This window comes from Phoca vitulina, unplaced genomic scaffold (genome assembly GCF_004348235.1).
Source record: "Phoca vitulina isolate PV1807 unplaced genomic scaffold, GSC_HSeal_1.0 scaffold70, whole genome shotgun sequence".
In the NCBI taxonomy this organism is placed as follows: Eukaryota; Metazoa; Chordata; class Mammalia; order Carnivora; family Phocidae; genus Phoca; species Phoca vitulina.
Window position 1 is genome coordinate 5,754,466 of NW_022589773.1, and position 23,068 is coordinate 5,777,533.

The window sequence follows — 23,068 nt, forward strand, 5'->3', positions numbered from 1 at the left end:
GCCTCATTACTTAGTCTTAATAGAAAATAACAAGCTTTACAATCTACACATTTAATGCAATTCCTATAAAATAACAACAGCATTTTTCACAGAGCTAGAACAAACAATTCTAAAATTTGTATGGAACCACAGATGACCCCAAACAGCCAAAGCAATCTTGAAAAAAAAAAAAGCAAAGCAAAGCTGGAGGCATCACAATTCCAGACTACAGGCTATATTACAAAGCTCTAGTAATCAAAACAGTATGGTACTGGCACAAAAGGAGACACAAAGATCAATGGAACAGAACTGAAAATCCAGAAAATCCAGAAAAAAAAAAAACCCCACAATTATATGGTCAATTAATCTTCAACAAGGCAGGAAAGAATATCCAATGGGAAAATGTTTCTTCAACAAATGGTGTTGGGAAAACAGGACAGCAACATGCAAAAGAATGAAACTGGACCACTTTCTTACACTATCCACAAAAATAAATTCAAAATTGATTAAAGACCTAAACGTGAAACCTGAAACCATAAAAATTCTAGGAGAGAACACAGGCAGTAACATTTTTGACACAGGCTGTAGCAACTTCTTTCTAGATATGAAACTTCTTTCCAGATATGTCTCCTGAGGCAAGGAAAATGAAAGCAAAAATAAACTATTGGGATTACATCAAAATAGAAAGCTTCTGCACAGCAAAGGAAACAGTGAACAAAACGAAAATGAAAAGGCAACCTATGGAATGGAAGAAGATATTTGCCAATGCCATATCCAATAAAGGGTTAGTATCCAAAATAAGTAAAGAACTTATAAAACTCAATACCCCCAAAACCAAATAATCTAATTAAGATGGGCAGAAGACATGAACAGACATTTCTCCAAAGACGACATCCAGACGGGCAACAGACACATGAGAAGATGTTTATCATCACTCATCATTAGAGAAATGCAAATCAAAACCACGATGAGATATCAGCTCACACCTGTAATAATGGCCCAAATCAACAACACAAGAAACAACAGGTGTTGGCGAGGTTGTGGAGAAAAAGGAACCTTTGTGCACTGTTGGTGGGAATGAAAACTGGTGCAGCCACTCTGGAAAATAGTATGGAGGTTCCTCAAAAAGTTAAAAATAGAACAACCTTATGCTACAGCATACTGGGTATTTACTCAAAGAATACAAGAACACCAATTCAAGGGCCACCTGGCTGGCTCAGTTGGAGGGGTGTGCAACTCTTGACCTTGGGGTTGTGAGTTCAAGCCCCATGTTGGGTATAGATTACTTACATAAATAAATATTTTTTTTCATACATAAATATCTTTTTTTAAAAAGAGCACTAATTCAAAGGGATACATGCACCCCTATGTCTATAACAGCATTATTTACAATATCCAAGATATGGAAGGAGCCCAAGGGTCCACTGATTGATGAATGGATAAAAATGTGGGATCTACATACAATGGAATATCATTCAGCTTTAAAAAAGAATGAAATCTTGCCGTTTGCAACAACATGGATGGAGTTAGAGAGTATAATGCTAAGCAAAATAAGCCAGTCAGAGAAAGACAAATACCTTATAAATTCACTCACACGTGGAATTTAAGAAACAACAAACGAGCAAAGGGAAAAAGAGAGACAAAACAAGAAAGACTCTTAGCTATAGAGAACAAACTGATGGTTACACGAGGGGAGGTGGGTGTGGGAAGGGGTGAAACAGATCATGGGGATTAAGAGAACACTTATCATGATGAGCACCAGGTGATGTATGGAAGTGTTGTATCACTATATTGTACACCTGAAACTAATATAATACTGTATGTTAACTACCTAGAATTAAAATAAAAATTTTAAATTAAAAAAAAAAAACTACAAAAAAAAAAAAAGAAGAAGAAGAAGAAATGAAAAGAAAATACCAGGCTTTCAAGTCCCTGAAAGACCAAAGCACATTTGGGGAGATCATTTCCCTTTGTACAACCTGTACCACACTTTTATCTTTTGTTTTTGCAACATCTTGTAACTATAGAATTTCCAGGGCTATTTCTGGACAGTCCCAAGAGATGGAAACATAATTAACAGTGCTCCATATAAAATACAAGTTACGTAGACCATCACACTTTAATTACTCTCAGAATCCAACTCTAATGTAATAGGCATCAAGTTTCTTCTGGAGGAAAACACAGCAGGCCCCTGCTATCTGAGTCTTCGAGATCTCTCTCTGATACTTCTGCACGGCCTTGTCACTGCACCAAGATACTGTGCTGCGATAAATGAATCAGATGATGCAATTAGGAAGCAGGCTCTTCAGGTTACCCTTGTAATCACTCAGTCACGTCACAGGCATATTCCAGCCTGCCGTGTTTTCTGGCACTGTAGACCCAGGATGCCTGAGGAGAGCGGCCCACGCCAATCAGGGGCTTGCAGCTCTGTACTGTAATTACCTCCTTGAACCATAAGGCATAGAGAGGTCACATCCTGCCAATGCCACAATAAATTAAACCAAATAACACTCTCTGGAATCCTCCTTTAACCATAATGGAAGCTCCGAATCCCTACACACACGAGCCTGATAAATACTTCTGTAGATCAACAGACTGCTAAGCTGTCTGCCTGGGGGACATTAAACTATAAAAGTTGGAGACTGAAGGCTGTGTAGTGCAGTGTTCAGTGGGGGTGACTGCCTCCTGGCTCTCATATGCTGGGATATCCTGTGCTCGCTGGAGTGCTCTCAAGCCAGAGGGCCACAGGTAAAAAGGACATGGGGGAAGTTCAGAGAAGAACCACAGGACCAAAGAAAGGCTGCAGAATCAAACCAACTCAGAAAAGCCAACGGAACTGGAATTTCTCTATAGGGACAAGACCTAAAGAAAATTAATAAGGACCCCACAAGCAAGGAAATAACTCAGTTACTGTTATTTTGTCCCTGAGAAAGGACTAGGGAAAATTAAATTATACCATGTACATTTAAGTTAGAAACAGAGATGTACCTGATAATAAAGGTAATGTTTGGAATGGCCAGGGACTTCTAAAAGCCTTTGTTCATTTTGAATTTTACTGTAGCTATTTTTACGTAAGGTGCATTCTTATTTCTCACCTTACTATGCAAGTCTTTTGAATGGTGAGGTCAAAGTAGTAATTTTCCTAAAAACAAAGAAACCTCTTGTGCTCTCTCAGTCTTCTGTATCTATCTTCTTTCCTTCCTTTTTTCCTGTCAAACACTGTAAACTTGCAAACCAGCGGGGTTCAATCTGTGCCACTTGGCTTGCAGGGACACGGCTACTGGTGACCGCAGCACCGTGCACAGCTGCCTGGGAGGCCCCAGAACGTGAAGGCAGACAAGAGCCTGTGCAGTAAGGGAGACGGCTGATGGGGACCTAAAAGGAACAATGGGACAGAGGAAGAAGGCAACTGATTCAATCAGGATTCCCTAACACAGTCTCCAATATGAAAGAGAAAGAAAACAGGAAGTGCCAACTGAATTAAAAAAAACCAGAAGGTGTCTGGGAGGTGGGCGTTGTGTGAACTCAGCCAACCTCAGAGCTCCCCCCTTTCCAAGTCTCACTCAAGTGGGGAGGTGAACACTCTCTCCTGCCCACTCTTCCTAGCCCCCAACTAAAGATCTGACCGTTCACCATCTCTGAACTGATTTTCTCCACCGGTACAATAGGAAGAAAATCTCTGTGCCCTACGTTCCCCAGGTTACAAAAGCTAATGAGAAAACATGTTAGAAACCACTGAGGTTCTCGTAAAACAGATGCCCAGGGAGCACGGCACCTCCTGTAGTTTTTGGCTTGTTTTTTCAGGGTGCATTGGTCTTTATTCCTGCTCTTAAAAAATGCACATAAATTCCACAGAGTTGCCTCCCACGAAGGGAAAACACCCCCACCGGTCAGGTTCTGAGGATTGCCTGTGAGTCCTGCCATCTGACCCTGGTTTAGGTAATGAAGCCAGTCCATTTGGTCCACTGAGCCCCCAAATTCCCAGGCCTGAGAAGTCCCAAATACAAGGGAGGGCAGGGTTCAAGGCTAGAAGGCTTATACCAAAAGAAAACTTAAAAGAATTCTTAGTTGTTTTTGTTGTTTTAACCTTTCTTCCAGGATTTTGTTTTATACCGCCTCTCATTTGTAAGGTCTTCATTTTTTAAAACTTACTTTTCATGTGGAAATAAGAATTACTGTTTTAAAACAGTGTGCCTTAGTATCAGTTCTCGTGAGTGTGCACTCTAAGGTGCACTGACCCAGTAAATCTCACACCTCTCCCTGTTTTCAAGACACGCTCCAACCGTGCAGAAAAGCCCCCTAAGCTGGGTATTCCTATAACAAAATGCAGATACATGATTATTTTAAAAGGTGCCAACTGCCCTCGTTTACATTTCCCCTTGCTTTGACTAAAAGAGAGGATACCCAGCATCCTCTTTAAGGATTTTTCTCCTCATCAAAGCCCAGCACATACCAGTAATGAATCTTTCAAAAAGCATTCGATCCTTCTCAGGAAATTTCTCTCACTGGAGATTAGCTTATCAAAAAGATGCAGTGTTGCTTTTTCAAGGCTGGGAAGGTGCCGAAGCCAGAGGCAGACTACAGCTGATGTGGGGAGAGAAATCTTCTTCCTTTCAGCAAGAATAAACAAAATTTTAAACAGAAATGGGTTACTAAGAAAATAAGATTGAGATAGATCAAAATGCAGTAATGAGTCCAGTTTGTGAATCTTCTTTTCATCATGGTCGTACAGCAGTTAATATTTACAGTAATCAATGAATATTTACCAAGTGTCAGTTTGCAAAATAATGTGAATCTGCTTGCAATTCAACTCAAGAAATTAGAGAAATGCCCAAAGAAACGCTTTCCAAAAGGAAAAACAAGTAGTAGTGACGGAAGTGTTAGTGACGGAAAGATTAGTGATAAGGTAATAAGTAATAAGTAATAAGTAATAAGTAATAAGATGGAAAAAGGCCTTGACGGATACCGTCCCAAATTTAAGAAAGTTATGTTTGAAAGTACATCATAAGGATTTAAAGTATGTAATCAGACCAGAGCCACCACCTACTAACTCGATGGCCTTGGGAAAGTTACTTAAACTCTAAACCTCAGTATACTCATCTGTAAAGTGGGCCTATCTCCCTCACCGTGTTCTCAGAAGGATCAAATGCAGTAATAATACATGTGCAGAGATTAGCACAATGCTTGACATCTAGTGAATATTCAGTGGCTGTATTTGTGAATCTGTCGCTTGAAAGTTAAAAAATATTTTCCTTTAGTAATCATTTCAAAAATGGTGGTAATAGCCTGGTAGATCCATAGCTGATCCCTACCATGGTACTCTATGGGCCCCAAATAATTTGTGAAGCTATGTTTCCACAGGAGAATGTACGTGGATGTTCCTCCTGAGTCAGGTCAGTGAGTCAGGGGTTCTCCCTCCTCTCCTGGGAGGGAGCATGAGGGGACACCTAATTCTGAGCCACTGGTGGCTCCTCCCTGTGAACACTGGGCCTGTTTTGGCCTGGGGAGACTTCTCTTTCTCCTTTCAGCCCAGCTTTTCCAAGACCTCCCTCCCTTCACCTGTGTATCACAGACATCAGAGCTGCCAGGTTCTGCCAAAGATGTTTACTGCCTTTACTAAGAAAAACAAAAGCTGAGGGCACAAAGGCCCCCTCTTAGCCAAAAACCCCTTCAGGCCTTTCCCTTCACCAGGGCTTCTGGGCCACTTCTCTGCAGGAGCTGGTGTGAAGCCCAGAGCATGGGCGCAGGCGCAGGAAATGAATAGGCAGGGTCACAGTGCAATTTCTCATGATTTCTCTTTTTTCTTCTCCCTCGGCGTACCTCCTGTAGACCTTTGTCCTGGATTAACTCTGGGGCAAGGCCAGACAAAGCTGAAGAGTCAGAAGGACTCTCACAGACAGGCAGAGTACAGGACAAAGGGCAGGACGGAGGCCCCCCTCTGACCCTCTTTCTCATCTCACGTTCTCACCCTGAGCTTCAACTCTTCTGGGAAGTCTTGCAGGACCCCCTTCCCTCACCTCCCGACACCTGGCAAAGAAGAACTGCCACGGTGCCCCCCTTCTTGCATCACCTGGCCCATCTGGGGGCCACGCTATGGATGTCCTTTCTTGTGCCACTGGTGCTTTGGGCTGCAAGCCCCATGCCACCTCCCCTATCATCCTGGATGGCAAGGAGCTGGTGGGCATCCATGCAAGGAAGAGGAGCACTTCCTGTGAGGCATTCAAAGTGCCAGGTACAGGCCAAGCAAGTGGGAACCAAACAGACCTAGTCTGTACCCCTAACACTTGGGGCCCAGTGGGAGGTACACATACACATACTAAATTGAGAAAAAGGCAATGAAGGAAAAGGGCAGGCTGAGGTAAAAGAGAGTAACAGAAGGGGCCTGACCGAGACTGGGTGGTCAGGACGGCCTCTCCAGCTGAGTTGAGATTAGCTAGGTGAAGAGTAGCCAGAAGGGCATTTCAGCTGAGGGAATGGCAGCCGTGATGGTCCTGAGACAGGGAAGAGCAATGTCAGACGGAGAGAGAAACCCCAGAGAGCGAAGGTGAGGTGGCTTGTAAGGCTTTGGGATTCCACTCAGTGATTATTCTGGTCCAAAGGACTTTACACAGAGGAGTGCCAGGATGCGGTGTGCAGTCACAAAGGTCAGTCCGGCTGCAGCAGGGAGAACGGAGTGTGGGCCTAGAATGGGTGTGGGGAGCTCAGGAGCGCAAGGGGGCCGGTGTGGGCAGTGCTGGCGTGAACCAGGCAGCAGTGGAGGAGTGAACGGACGGACTTCTGGGTAAGCAAGATGCCTGGACCCTGTGTCCACTCCCTTCAGTGTTTGCGGAAGTCTTTTCAAAGTCTAGGCTGGCAGGCTGTCAGCCAGTTTTAGTCACATTAACAGACCCCTGGGAGAGGTTTCCATCCAGCTTTCTACAGGAGAACTTCCCTGGACAGGGGCGAGGGTATCTGTAGCCCCTGTCATGAACCAGAAAGCCCCCAAGAGGCAGGGACGCTCTGAGGTGCAGAGGGAATTTGGCTGCTCAGTGGCTCCTCCCTTCCCAAACAGCAGGGACATCTTTTGACCTGCATTCACCACATCTTTTTTTTTTTTTCAGGATCCATATGAAATAACTATGTATGTCATTAGAGAAGTTTCTCACTTCAGGGAGAGTTCTTCATGCAACACCATTCCCAGGGCCTCTGAGCAGCCGTGTGCAGTAAGTGTGATTTTTACCTAATGGTCACAGTGGCCGAGTGAGGCCTGGCAGCACAAAGGTATGAGCTGTTGAGAATGAGCAGTAGATAAACATGAACAAATATAAAAAGGAAGCTAGTGTAACATGGTAGTTCCATCAAATATCTGAAATAAAAAATACTGCTTAAAAATTTACGTAAGATCTGCAAAATTATATACTCAAGTCAGTAAGTACATAATATTTTTGTTCTGTTCTCAGAAACAGTTTAAAAAATGTGTATGTTGGGCGCCTGGGTGGCTCAGTCGGTTAGTGGCTGCCTTTGGCTCAGGTCATGATCCCAGGAGTCCTGGGATGGAGCCCCACATCGGGCTCCTTGCTTAGCGGGGAGCCTGCTTCTCCCTCTGCCTGCCGCTCCCCCTGCTTGTGCTTGCTCTCCCCCATGTCAAAAAAATAAATAAAATCTTTAAAAAAAATAAAAAATAAAAAATGTGTATGTTAACAATTATCTTTTTATTACCCTTTATTCAGAGTATACTCATTTATTTGCTGTGATTAAATTTATGAACTCATGGGGCGCCTGGGTGGCTCAATTGGTTAAGCGACTGCCTTCGGCTCAGGTCATGATCCTGGAGTCCCGGGATCGAGTCCCACATCGGGCTCCCTGCTCGGCAGGGAGTCTGCTTCTCCCTCTGACCCTCCTCCCTCTCATGCTCTCTGTCTCTCATTCTCTCTCTCTCAAATAAATAAATAAAATCTTAAAAAAAATAAATAAATAAATAAAATAAAATAAAATAAATTTATGAACTCATGTTGAAGAAAACAATCTATTTTGCCCTAAAACATCAAAAATTTAACTCTTTATAATCAATACTGGTGATGAAGAAATCACCAAAACAATATGATCTTAATATACTTGCATAACAGAATTTGACTAGACCAACACATTCATATTATGTAAAATGTTCTAAAAGTGTACCAGGTTGGTTTTGAAATAAAAAAGGCAAATTACATTATATGTCAATTACATCTCAATAAAACCGGGGGCTGGGAGGAGGCAAATTATGAAAGAAGAACACAAATGGCCAATAAAGATATGCAGATTTTCAACCTTATTAATAGTAAAGAAAGGTAAACTAACACAGCTATCATTTTCCTCCTCACACATCAGCAAATGTTTACGACAACGTCCAATGCTTTAGTAGGTACAGGGGACATATGTTCTCAGAGGTGAGATGGAATGGCTTTGCTCTTTTGTTTATGCATACCATCTAACGAATTGTAAAACAGACATCATCCTGGTTTTCATAACCATACTTTTGTGAATCTGCCTGGCAGAAATAAAAGCATCAGTTGGAGGACATTCACTGCAGCAATATTATAAAAACAAAATTAAAAACAACTTGAATGCATCTACTGGCAAGTAGCTGAATAAATTAAGGTCCATTCATATCAGGGAATATGTTCCTATTTTATAAAAATGAGCTGGATCTATAACCCTTGAGGGCTAGCCAAAATATATTGGTTAGAAAACAGGTTCCAGAGTCATGTGTATGGTGTGATGCTGTTTTTGTTTTTTGTTTTTAAAACTACTTAAAAAAAGAGAAAAAACTGTTTTATATAGATTTCTATGTTTACAAGAATATAAGGTATGGTTATCAGAAGTACTAGAGGGTGATAATGAGAGGATAATTAACATTTTCTGTATATACTTCTGTATTGTATTGTTTGACCAGATAAAATGAATATATTATTTCTGTGGAAATTTAAAGAGCCAATAAAGTCACAGAAGATAAAAATGTTTTAAAGGACACTGAAAAATTTCATTCTACTCTACTGAACATGTGTTAGTCATAGAAACACTAAGGCAGTCCTTTTTCTACTCTAACCATACTTACTCCATCTATCTAGCCCAGATACCGATCAAAACTTGGTGTAATACATTAAAAGTTTCTCATTTAAAATAGGAGGAATAGGCTTCCAGTCAGTGCTTTCATGTAGAGCAACTAAGTCTTTTTTTTTTTTTAGTATTTATTTATTTATTTGAGAGAGAGAACGTGTGTGTGACTGGGGGGCAGGGGCAGAGGGAGAGAATCTTTAAGCAGACCCTCTGTCAGGTGGAGAGCCTAACATGCAGCTCGAATCCCACGACTCACGAAATCATGACCTGAGCCGAAACCCAGAGTCGGACACCCAACCCACCGAACCCCCAGGCGCCCCAAACATCTGAGTCCTAGTTTTCTGACACAAAGCAGGAGAAGCCTGACAGGACACTCCCGTGTCCAACATCTCCTGCTATTAGTCTGCTAGATAAATGCCTCCTTGGCATTTAGAAAACTGTACTTTGTTTCTCCAAAATACTGAGGCTGTTGTTTGTCCCATCTTTTCCAAAAAGAGGCAGTATATAAAGAAAATGGTTCAGGTGCTTAATAAATAATTTTGGCTCCAACTGTTTTTTGATAGCTACAATAGAGACAGAATGTGGAATTCAATTCTTTGCAAGAACAGTTCCGAACGAAGGCAGTGCCTGTCAGTAGGGAATGTCAGAGAGGCGAAGGGAAGGAAGACGCTTCCTCACTCAAGACAAACACAGGCAGCAGTCCACCTTTCCAAACCAGAAAGAGATCAGGGCTGTTTGGGTTGCCAGAGAAGCCCACAAAAATCGGATCAGCTTTTCTGGAGAACTACTTAATTCCAAGGAATTGGAAAGAACACTCTCTATTATATCCCAAAGGTGTACTTCCATGAAAACTCGATCCAAGAAGTATAACAAATTTGAGGACTGTGCCATTGCCACTTACGTGTTCAGAGAAATCACTTTTCAAAACAAAGAGCAGCAACACCAAGCAAAGGAAATGTCCAAACCCAAACATACTGGAATGTCTATTACAAATCAGCATCAGCAGGTTTTTATTTGAAAAGTAAACTTTTTCAATGACTAATTTTGTGACCATATCTTATTAAGGTTTAAAAAAAAAAGAGGATCTCAGGAAGTCTCAATAAATGGATAAATAGAGTTTTAGTTACTACTACTCATCTTTGCTACCTTTCTGTCTTTGGTATTACACTAACCTTTCTTTGTTTATTGACATTCACCTATATCATTTGAAAACACTTAAAGCCTGATTTTTCTTATCTGAGCTGAAAAAGTACAGAACCAGTAGCTTGGCAAAAGGTCAGCCTTTTCTTGTAATTTACTTTCTTTTCCTGGTAGGCACCTTTGGAGGCTGTATTAGTTCTTTCAGCAACAGGATTAAAAAAAATTTTTTTTAATAGGGAATAATATATATATATATATATATATATACACACACACACACACTATAGTTCAGCAAAAGGAATTTAGCTTACATTTGGCCTTAGCTCAGTGACCTTTCCATTAGAAGGAAAAGATATAAGCTTGAGAAAACCTAATAAAACATTATAAAAAATGATATAATTACTAAAGTCAACAATAATAATAGCAACATGTGAACAGTTACTGAACATTTATTCTGGGTGCGAGGCACCATGCTAAACATATTACAGGCATGAGACCCATTTAAATACATTTCAGTGTGCCTTACGTCTGTTACCCCACCACAGTTATAAAAAGGCAGTCCCCTTTGAACTCTCAAAGTTTGGGTCAAGATTATGAACTGTACGGTCACCCTATTTAACATTCACAGCCATACCGTGAGGCCAGTTGGTTGGTCAGTCCTGCATCCATTCATTCTTCCTTTCATTTGTTCAACTGACTCATTCATTCTAGTATGTAGAAAAAAACTCTCCACCCGGTCATCAAACTCTTCAATATTTCTGTAGATTTACCTTAGAGGACATGTCATACTGAATTATTTATACTCCACAGACCCCCGGAAGGATTTCAAGCAGGCCTCCCAGAAAGGTTGTATGCAGCCTGCAGCCTGCGTGACTGTGAGGGCAACTGCAGGAAGAGACCTGAGAAGTTAGGTTTGACATTTAGGCCAAGAAATTAAAGATTTCCTCTAGGTTATCTAAACTGCAGAGAGGGGCAAGAATCTGCTGTTTAAAAGAAGACAGGCAGCCCATTTCTGAAAGTACATGACTGTATTTGGAAGCCAAGGCCACAGACACCCGGCCAATAGTAAAACAGATGAAATTCCACTGGTGTATTGTGGCAGGCAAAGAGTTGGAAGTCTAAACACAGGGCAGGGCGCACTGGTCAAAGAAAGTATGTGGTTTCTAAATGACCACACAGCACATTTGGGGAACTGCTCAAGGGGCTGGGGGGAGAACAGTGTTGGGTGTGGGGGTGGTAATTTGCACTGACTGACTGAATCAGCCTCCCCATGTCAACATGTGGCTAGGATGCTCCGTCCATGGGAAAGTGTCCATGGAAAGGTGCCAGCCCTTACGCCACTGCTCGGGGAACTTGCTGAGCTGAAGCCATAGGAATTGGACAAGCTGAAGGCCACCCAGCATTTCTGGACTGTCTGTCCCCAATGGATTAGCAGACATAATTTTCCAAACCAAATAAATTTTATTAGTTGCTGAGGGAGAACATGCTATCAGAAGTAAAATAAACAGCAAAGGAGTTCAGGCCTACCCATGAAGCCACTGCCCTCAGCTTTCTGTCTGAGCACTGTGGGTGGAGCAAAAGTAGCTATTTTCTGAGCATGTCTCTTCCTCACCAGTAATTTCTAAAACAGTTCTGAGAGGTTTCACAGGGGATGCCAAGGGGCGTTCTCCTCCCATTTCCCTTTACTTCAAGTCTTGCAGAAAGAGGCTGGAAGCACAGGTTGCTAAGACCCTATAACTTGATGAAATGTATTACTAAATAAATCAGAAACAGAGCTGCAATGGTGAAAGGCAAAGAACATTTTACTCAAAAGTAAATACTTTGAAAAACTGCTTTGTAGGATGAAAAATGAAAGCTGTAGGGTAAGCCACTAGAACCTGAAGTATGTACTCAGGTAAATGATGTGAAGCACATTTATCACATTATACAAACCAAAGACAACTGATCAGACTCCTCAGGAAATTCAGACTTGGGTAAATTGTGACAGAGGTTTACAGTAGGTAGAAAAAGACTGTATTTTTTAACCATGAGAATTGTTTGGACTTTTTTCAACATCAAATAATTTAACCTTCTATTTCTTTTTCTAAATATTACCTTAACAAATTCCTGTATTATAACACTTCATGTAAAATGAAATTAAAACTTACATTCTTACATTAATTTTTAAGAATTATATATGAAAAACAGCAAATACTCTACTGGTAATTACTTCCTCTGAACTAACTGAAAGAAAAATGGTGATTTTGAGATGCTCATTCTCCAAATGCAATGATATAATAAAAATCAATTTAAAGATGGGGAGAAGATATACTTGTTACAGAAAAAAAATCCGACCCCCCCCCCCAAATACAATAAAACCTTAGGAGTAAAAAATATTACAACTTATATATGAGGAAAATATGTAAAACACCCCTTTAAGATCAAAAAGTAAACCTGAACAAATGGAAAGACATAAGTGTTCTTGGACAGGTGGACAGAAAGCCTTCATGCAGAAAAGATGCCAATTCTTTCTCAGTTAACCTATATATTTCACATGAGCCTCCCCCAAACAACATTAACTATCTTTCCTGAAGCTAGACACAATGGTTTCAAAGTTTATTTAGAAGATAAAACAAAAAAACAAAACAAAACAACAACAAGAAAATAAAACAAGTAAGAATTGTCAGAAAAACCCTGAAAAGGAAGAGAAATGAGGGAGAACTAGCTTTATTTTATAATAGGTGTATAAGAAAGGCTCCACCATTAAAACAAAGTGGTACTGGTGTGTGAATATACAACAGGCCAAAAAAAAAAAAAAAACAACACCAAAAAACCCAGAACAGAAAATAACAAAATAGGCCTAAATTATACATACAGAAATTGAATGCATATTAAGAGGGCAAGGGGTTTGCACCCTTTATCACACTTGAGATGGTAGAATGCTCTGTAACCTGAGAGTGTGGTAAAGCAACCATATTACTTCAACAAATACTTTGCAAAACCAAAACAAAAAGAAATTGGGAACCTACAGATTGAAAGAGACTTTTGAACCTATCAGCCAAATGCAACATGTAGACTTTGGACTCTGACTCCAAAAGAACCAACTGTAAAAAAAAAAAAAAAAAAATTTTGAGACAATCAAGAGAATTTACTGTCTGACTAAATACGTGATGGTGCTAAGGAATTAGTATCAATTTTTTAAATATAATAATGCTATTGTAGTTATATGTATTTTCAAATACACCATATAGAGACTTCCAATTTCCTGTTGCACATGAAAGGAACTTGGAAGTCACCACTCTTATCTTAACAAGTACAAAGCAGAACACACTGAAAAATCAACAACTTTTCTTGTATCCTTAAGATAGACATAGGACAAACCTTGGCCCCTAAGACTGAAAAACAGATAAGCAAATAGAAATTGTGACTTACTGGAGTAGAGATCCACAAGTAGAAACTGCCCTAGGAACCAGTGCCAGGTAGGAAAACGTGCACTGTAATTAGTGAAGGGCTGGAGGCTCAGTGTGGACAACTCAGAGAGTTAGAAAGTCCAGTGGGATCCAGTCATGGAAGGCCCCCACAATATTACGAAATTTGCCTCCAGGAGCTTAACCCGGTTCTCTTAGTAAACACTGGGAGTAAATCTACTTCTACTTTAGGTTTTGAATACAATACAGCACTCCGTTCTTAACAAGGTCTGCCCTCAAGGAAAACTAGTTAACCAGAGCCTAACCTCCGGTGGTATTATCAGAGCCTAAAAGACCTGTGGGAAGGCAAATAACCAATTCCAGCCAGCTCAGGGCATTTGTCCTCTAAGTAAGGGGAAAAAAAACCCTGAGAAACTTGTGTGAAGTTCACAGTTCAGGACAAAAGCTCACTAAAAGACTGAAACCTAATTATAAGACCATAGACCACTTCCCCTCCTCTCATACCTCACCACCAAACTACAAAAGCCTATTTACAGTAGTTCTTCTTACCCAGTACATCATATCTAGCTATCAAGAAAACAATGACAAGGCATATCAAAAGGAAAAACACCCCACAATTTTAAGAGACAGAGCAATAATCAGAACCAGACACACAGAGATGTTAGAATTATCAGACTTGGAATTAAAAACAACTATGATTAATATGCTAAGAGCATTAATAGATGGTGTGCAAGAACAGATTTGGGCACTGTAAGCAGAGTTGGGAATCTTAAAAAAACAAAAAGAAATACTAGAGATCAAAACCACTACAACAGAAATGAAGAATGCCTTTGGTGGACCATAGACTGGCTAAGGAAAGAATGTCTGAGCTAGAGGATATATCCATGGGAACTTGAAAACCAAAAAGCAAAAGACTGAAAAAACAGAACAGAATGTCTAAGGAATGTGGGACAACTATAAAAGATGTAACATATGTGTAATGGGTGTACTAGAAGGAGAAGGAGGAGAGAGAAATAAATTTTTTTTTTAAAACAATGCCTAAGAATTTTCCCAAATTAATGTCAGATACCAAATCACAATTCCAGGAAGCCCAGAGAACACCAAGTGGGATAAATACAAAAGACTGCACTAAGCATATCATTTTGAAATTACAAAAAAAATCAAAGATAAGGAAAAAATCCTGAAAGAAGCCAGAGGGAAAATACATCATTTTTTAAAAAAATATTTATTTATTTTGAGAGAGAGAGAGAAAGAGGGAGAGGGCAAGTGTGGGGAGGGGCAGAGGGAGAGAGTCTTCAAGCAGACTCCCCATTGAGTGTAGAGCCCCATGCTGGGTTTGATCTCATGACCCTGAGATCATGACCTGAGCCAAAACCAAGAGTAGGACGCTTAACTGACTGAGCCACCCAGGCGCCTATACATCTTAACTATAGAGAAAAGAGACAGGATTATATCCAACTTCTCAGAAACCATGCAGGCAGGAAAAGAGTGGAGTGAAATATTTAAAGTGTTGAGAGAAAAAGAAATACACCTTCTAAAATTCTGTACCCTGTGAAATTACTCTTCCAAAGTGAAGGAGAAACAAACGCTTTTTCAGACAAACAAAAATTGAAGAGTTTTGTTGCCAGTAGACCTAACCTGTAAAAAAAAAATTAAATGAAGTTCTTTAGAGAGAAGAAAAATAGCATAGGTCAGATACTCAGACCTACAAAAAGAACATCAAAGAAAAAATAAGGAAGGCAAAATAAAAACTTTTATTTTTCCTATTCTTAACTGATGTAACAGAAAATAGACTGTTCAAATAATAATAAATAGGAACAATGTACCCAATTATATATGTTTATGTGTGTATATATGCTTAGGGTGCTTCATATAAATGAGATGAATGACAATGATACAAGAGACAGAAAAAAGGAATTAGGATTATTTTGTTATTTAAAGGTACTCATAGGAGCCCCTGGGTGGCTCAGTCAGTTGAGCATCCAACTCTTGGTTTCGGCTGGGGTTGTGATCTCAGGGTCATGGGATCCAGCCCCAAGTTGGGCACCATGCTCAGCATGGAGTCTGCTTATCCTTCTCCCTCCCTCAACTTACACGCTCTCTCAAATAAATAAATAAATAAATAAATAAAATCTTTAAAAAAGAAGGTACTCACTATCTGTAAAGAGGTACATATAATGTTATGTGAAAGTGGATTTGGATTAGCTATAAATGGATATTGCAAACTCTAGGGTAATTACTAAAAAAGGTAAAAAAAGAAAGTGTAATAAATATGCTAAGAAAGAAGATGAGATAGAATGGTATCATATTAAATGTGCAATTAAAACCACAAAAGGCAGAGAAAGAGTGGAAGACAAAAAGAGGAACAAATACCAAGGGCAACAAATATAAAACAGTAAGGAATATAATAGATATTAAGACAATTATGTTAATAATCACTTTGAACCTCAATGGTCTAAATGCACCAATTAAAAGATAGAGACCAACAGAGTAGATCAAAAAACAAGACCCAACTATATTTTGTCTACAAAAAAACAACTTTAAGTATAAAGAAACATACAGATCAAAACTAATGGATGGAGAAAAATATACCATGCTAACACGAATTAAAAGAAAGCAGGAATAGCTATATTAATTTCAGACACAGTAGGCTTCAAATCTAGCAGTTATCAGGACTAAAGAAATTCATTACATATTGATAAAGGCGTAAATTCTCCAAGAAGATACAACAATCTTTAACTTGTATGTGCCTAATAACAAAGTGTAAAATTATATGAGGAAAAAGTAACAGAACTGCAAAGTAGATGAATCCACTATCACAGCTGAAGAGTTCAACATCCCTCTATCAGAAATAGACTGATCCAGCAGGTAGAAAATCTGTAAGGACATAACTCAACAACACCATCAATCAACTGTATATATTGCCATTTGTAGTATTCTTCATCTAAACATAGCAGAATATGCATTCTTCTTAAGTTCACACGGAACTTCACTAAGATAGACCACATTCTGGGCTATAAAACACACCTTCATGAGGTGCCTGGGTGGCTCAGTCAGGTAAGCATCCAACTCTTAATTTCAGCTCAGGTCCATGATCTCAGGGTTGTGAGATGGAGCCCTGCAGCTCTGCACTCAGCATGGAGCCTGCTTGGGATTCTCTCTCTCCCTCTCCCTATGTCCCTCCCCTCCCTGCTCATGCTCTCTCTCTAAAAAACAAACAACCCCCCCAAAAACCTAAATAAACACACCCTCACAAATTTAAATGAATAGAAATCATACAATGTCATCTTTCAGATCACAATTCAATTATTTTTTTTTTTAAGATTTTTAAAATTTATTTATCTGACAGAGAGATATAGCGAGAGAGGGAACACAAGCATGAGGAGTGGGAGAGGGAGAAGCAGGCTTCCCGTGGAGCAGGGAGCCCAATGTGGGGCTTGATCCCAGGACCCTGGGATCATGACCTGAGCCAAAGGCAGACGCTTAATGACTGAGCCACCCAGGCGCCCCCACAATTCAATTATAAACTAGAAATCAATAACAGAAAGATAACTTGAAAATCCCAAATTATGTAAAGATTCAACAACACACTTCTAAGTAACACAGGGATCAAGCAAGAACCTCAAGAGAAATTTAAAATTATTTTTAACTAAATGAAAATGAAAATAAAATTTATCAAAATTTGTGGGATGCAACAAAAGTAGTGCTTAGAGGAAAATTTATAGCACTAAATACACACTCAGAAAATAAGCAATATCTAAGATCAATAACCTAGTTTCCACCTCAGGGAGGTATTTAGAAAAAGAAAAGCAAATTAAATCCAAAGTAAACAGAAGAAAAGAAAAAGTAAGAATTAAAACAGAAATCAATGAAATAGAAATCAGGACATCAATAGAGAAAAATCAATGAAACCAGAAGCTGGTTCTTGGAATTGATCAATAAAATCAATTAAGTCTCTATCCAGGCTAACTTAAAAAAAAAGAGAGAGAGAGAGAGAACAGCAATTACTAATGTCAGAAATAAAAGAGGAGACATCATTACAGATCCTATGGTCATTAAGAGGATAATAAAGGAACTCTATGAACAACTCTATGCGAATGAATTTGATAACCTAAATGAAATGGACTACTTCCTTGAAAGATAACATTCTAACAGAACTCACATAAGAAGAAATATGCTGAATAGGCCAGGCCTATACCTATTAAAGAAATTAAATGAACATTTAATAACCTTTCAAAAAAGAAAGCACCAGGCCCTGCTGAATTCTACTAAGCATTCAAGGAAGAAATTGTAGCAATTCTCTACAATCTCTTTCAGGGGAGAACAGCAGAGGAAATACTTCCTAACTCTTTTTCTGGGGCCAGAAATATACTAATACCAAAAGCAGACAATAACATTATAAAAAAACTTAGAGAAAAAAGAAACACAAAACAAACCTTAGAGACCAATATCTCTGATTAACATAGAAGTAAAAATCCTCAACTAAATATTAGCAAATTGAATCTAATAGTGTATAAAAAGAATTATACATCACGACCAAGTGGAGTTTGTCATAGGTATGCACGGCTGGTTTAACTTCTGAAAATGAGTTAATGTTGGGGTGCCTGGGTGGCTCAGTTGTTAGGCATCTGCCTTTGGCTCAGGTCATGATCCCAGGGTCCTGGGATCGAGCCCCGCATTGGGCTCCCTGCTCCGCGGGAAGCCTGCTTCTCCCTCTCCCACTCCCCCTGCTTGTGTTCTTTCTCTCGCTTTGTCTCTCTCTGTCAAATAATAAAATCTTAAAAAAAAAATAAAAAAAGAAAATGAGTTAATGTTATCAGTCACATCAACAGGCTGAAAAAGAAAAGTCACGTGATCGTATCAATAGATGCAGAAAAAGTATTTGATAAAATCAAAACCAATTCAATACAAAAACTCAGTAAACTGGAATGGAGGATAATTTTCTCAAACTAATAAAGAATATCTTCAAAAACCTAACAAGAATTAATATTGTTAAAATGTCCATATACCCAAATCAATCCATATATTCAATGCAACTGCTATCAAAATTTCAATGGCAGTTTTCACAGAAATAGAACAAACAATCCTAAAATTTATAGGGAACCACAGAAGTCCCCAAAGAGTCAAAGTAATCTTGAGAAAGAACAAAGCTGGAGTCATCATGCTCCCTGATTTCATACTATTTTACAAAGCTGTAATAATTAAAACAGTATGGTATTAGCATAAAAAAAGGCATACAGATCAGTAAATAGAACAGATAGCCTCAAAATAAAGCTATGCATATATGGTCATTCTATGACAAAGGAGCCAAAAATATAAAATGGGGAGAGGACAGTCTCTTCAATAACTGAACTTGGGAAAGAACTAGAAAAATAATACTAAAATTTGCATGGAACCACAAAAGACCCTGAATAGCCAAAGCAATCATGAGAAAGAACAACAAAGCTAGAGATACCACAATCACAGATTTCAAGATACACTACAAAGCTATAGTAATCAAAACACTATGGTACTAGCACGAAAACAGACACAGATCAGTGGAACAGAATAGAGAGCCCAGAAATAAACCCATGCTTATATGGTCAATTAATCTGACAAAAGAGACAAGAATATACAATAAGTAAAAGAGAGTCTCTTCAACAAATGGTGCTGAGAAAACTGGACAGCTTTCTTACACCATGCATAAAAATAAACTCAAATGGATTAAAGACCTAACTGTGAGACCTAAAACCACAAAACTCCTAAAAGAAAGCATAGGCAGTAATCTCTTGGACATCAGCCTTAGCCACATTTTCATGGATATATCTCCTCGGGCAAGGGAAACAAAAGCAAAAATAAGCTACTGGGACTATACAAAAGTAAAAAGCTTTTGCACAGCAAAATGAAAACACAACCTGCTGAATGGGAGAAGATATTTGCAAATGATATATCTGATAAGGGGCTAACATCCAAAATATATAAAGAACTTCTACAACTCAACACACACACACACACACACACACACACACACACACACACAACTCAAAAATAGTCCAATTAAAAAATGGGCAGAGAACCTGAATGGACATTTTTCCAAAAAAGACAGATGGCCAACAGACAAGTGAAAAGATGCTCAACATCACTAATTATCAGGCAAATGCAAATCAAAACCACAATGAGATATCACCTTACACCTGTCCAAATGGCTAGAATCAGAAGGACAACAAATAACAACTGTTGGTGAGGATGTGGGGAAAAGGGAACCCTTGTGCACTGTTGGTGGGAATGTATATTTGTGCAGCCATCATGGAAAATTAAAACTATCCTATGATCCAGCAATCCCATTTCTGGGTATATATCCAAGGAAATGAAAACAGGATGTAGTGTACGTCCATGTGCACTGCAGCATTCACAATAGCCAAGATATGGAAACAACCTAAGTGTCTATCAGTAGATGCATGGATAAAGAAGATGTGGTATATTTATATATTGGAATATTATTCAGACACAAACTGCAAGAATATCCTGCAGTTTGTGACATGGATGGACCTAAGGGCATTATGTTAAGTGAAATAAGTCAAACAGAAAAACACAAATACCGTATGATATCACTTTATGTGGAATCTAAAAGAGCTGAACTCAGAAACAGAGACTAGAAAGATGGTTACCAGGAACTAGGGTGTGGTGAAATGGGGAGATGTTGAAGATGTTAAAGAGTACAAATTTCCAGTTGTAAGATGAATAAATCCTGGGGATCTAATGTACAGCATGGTGATTATAGTTGATACAGTATGATATATTTGAAAGATGCTAAGAGTAGATCTTAAATGTTCTCACCACAAAAAAGAAATGGTGATTATGTGACATGATGAAGGTGTTAGCTAAGCTATGGTGGTAATCATTTTGCAATATAAAAGTGTATCAAATTAACTTGTACATCTTAAACTTACACAATGTTGTATGTCAATTATATTTCAATAAAGCGGGGAGTGGTAAATGTAAGTAAGTAAATAAGTAAACTAGTATTTCCTCTTGAGCCTACAGGGAAACATAACAAGAAGCAAGTACACTTTGTTGTCTAATTGTGCAATAATATTTAAAAATTTTTTGAAAAGTCTAAATTTTATCTAAATTATTTTAGATCTAAGTATATTTATATATACTTCACAAATATATAACATATTTTAGATTTTCTTATAATTTGATATTTTATTAAAAAATAAAATTCATTTATAATATATTTTCTAACATCTAAGAATGGAACATTTACTTTACGAAGGAGAATGAAAAGATTTGCTTTCTCATCCACAGCTGTTTCATTGGGAAAAGATTAAACCAATACACCAGAGATTTCCCCGACTCATGACAGGGAGACGTGTACACCAAAGGAACGGGGCTAAACTGTAAGTGAAAGCAAATATGAAGAAAGCTATCTTTCCCTTGGTTTCATAGATGTTACTAATTTACCTTATTATGCCTTATTGAATAGAATGTTTTCAAGTACTATTATGGTGCTAGCTTACTGTGGCATCACTTGTGAGATCAATCATTCAGAGTCGAAACAAAAAGGAATTAAATAATTCAAACACAGATGTAATAAGTTAATATTTCATCAAGAGAATTATACTTCTGCCTTAAAAGTGGACCTCTCGATATGGCTGAACTAGCTGTGTTGGTTGTATTCATCTCGTATCAACACGGAGAACAGGAGTTCTGTTAAATGAGCAGGGCAGTACACACACAGGGTAGAGAAATACTTAAAATGTTGAATAACTATTTAGAATCTCATGGTTTTTCCTGGAACAACTGTGTTGACATTTGCACTCATAGTGCAAAAGCACTAGCAAGTAAAACTACTGTGCCCAGCATGAGTCAAGCAGAGGAAGTAGTCACTGTATTCTTCACTACTACATATAGTAATAACAGTGCCAGTTTCACACAAAAATGTGTTTGAGGAAGCAGTATAAAATATTAATTTTACTAAATTTTACACTTGAGAATACTTTTTATAAAAAAACATTCTGTGTGGTGAAAAGGAAAGCATGCATACTGCACTTCTGCTGCATAACAAATCAGGATGGTTGTCTGGAGGAAAAGCACTTGCAACTGTATGAGCTGCAAGATCAACTAGCCACCTTTTTGTAATGGAAATTTACTTGAAAGAATGGCAGACACAGTGGTTACTCAGAATTGAGTATTTGGCACATACTTTCTCAAAAATAAGTGAAATGACCTTTGTACCTCAAGGAAAACAAATGACAGTATTTCGTAGCCAAAGATAAATTTGAGTTTTTAAGTAGAAATTTTAATCTTGGAGAATTTGTTCCTGCCAATGTGAGCCTGAAAAGCTTCCTAATACCTAAAGACATTTCTGATGAGATTGGTGCTGACAAGAATGAAAGTGTTGATGAAGTATGTCAGGTTTAGAAGATCTGCATAACTTAATAAACCAATATTTCCCAAATGAAGCATGCATTCAAAAACCAGGCTACAAAATCCTGCTTGGGCAGAAGAGCTATTAAAATTATACCACCAAAAAAACCCCAACCAAACAAAAAAGTATTTCTCAGACATTCAATGGGTTTTAATGTAACAGTATGAAAAGCTCATTGTTATAATTTCAGATTCTGCATAGCAACTAACCTTAAAACACTACCATTTTCAAATTTTGGTGAGGTATCTATCCAAGGAGAAAATCCACAATTATCTGAGATGGCTACTGCAATATTCTTGTCTTTTCCAACTATGTATCTGTGTGAGGCTGAATTTTCTTCATATACTTTAACCAAAACAACGTATCACATCAGACGGAACAGAAACACATATGAGAACCAGCTGTCTTATGTCAGATAATAAAGAGATGTGCAAAAATGTAAAACAATGCCACTCCTGTAAACAATTTTCTTCTTGGAAAAGATCACTTTTTCATAAAAATATGCTATTTGTGTGAACATGTAATCAATTTATTATTTTTAAATGAAGTAATAAATATTCTTAAAACTTGTTTTAATTTCAAGCATGGTAAAATATTGATAAATAAATAAAACCCACATTTAAAAAATAAAAAAAAAAACTCACTGGGATCCTCAATAATGCGGTGCTGAGACCAAAAGTTTGAAAACTGCATTTCCAATATACTGAAGCATTCTAAGAAAGGAAAAACAAAGCTGATTGAGAGTAAATGGACATCACTTACAGCAGAAAGGCCTCATTCACAGCATCAAAGAACTCAGGCCAGAGCACTTCCTGAGCTTCATGTCCATGGTAGGTGAGCAGAGCCTCCACCAGGGGTTCAATATCTGGCAGAGTTACAAGTGGTATACAAACTCGTGACAGGAACCTTATTTTTTCAGGAACCATTCTATGGAATAAATAAATAATTATCCAAATCTTAGAGCCACGTGTAATTAAAGACAGAAAATCTTCACGCTGAAGACTGATGACAAGTTACTTGCTTTGTCTCTCACATAAAGAAGGCTAACACC

At 38.5% G+C, this 23,068-nt stretch overlaps 1 protein-coding gene across 9 annotated transcripts in view; it reads right to left on the reverse strand.

Annotated features, from left to right (window-relative positions):
• The window catches only part of FANCC (FA complementation group C), a 279,290-nt gene that overhangs the window by 43,083 nt on the left and 213,139 nt on the right, over positions 1-23,068 (reverse strand). For 8 of the 9 annotated variants that reach the window (XM_032392975.1, XM_032392970.1, XM_032392971.1 and 5 more), the window contains 2 exons: positions 22,780-22,944; positions 4,433-4,589 (listed from right to left, as the gene is read on the reverse strand). In XM_032392975.1, the coding sequence (XP_032248866.1) occupies positions 4,433-4,589; positions 22,780-22,944 (322 nt within the window). The remainder of the gene's footprint in view (positions 1-4,432; positions 4,590-22,779; positions 22,945-23,068) is intronic. The other variant, XM_032392973.1, reaches the window with a different exon arrangement.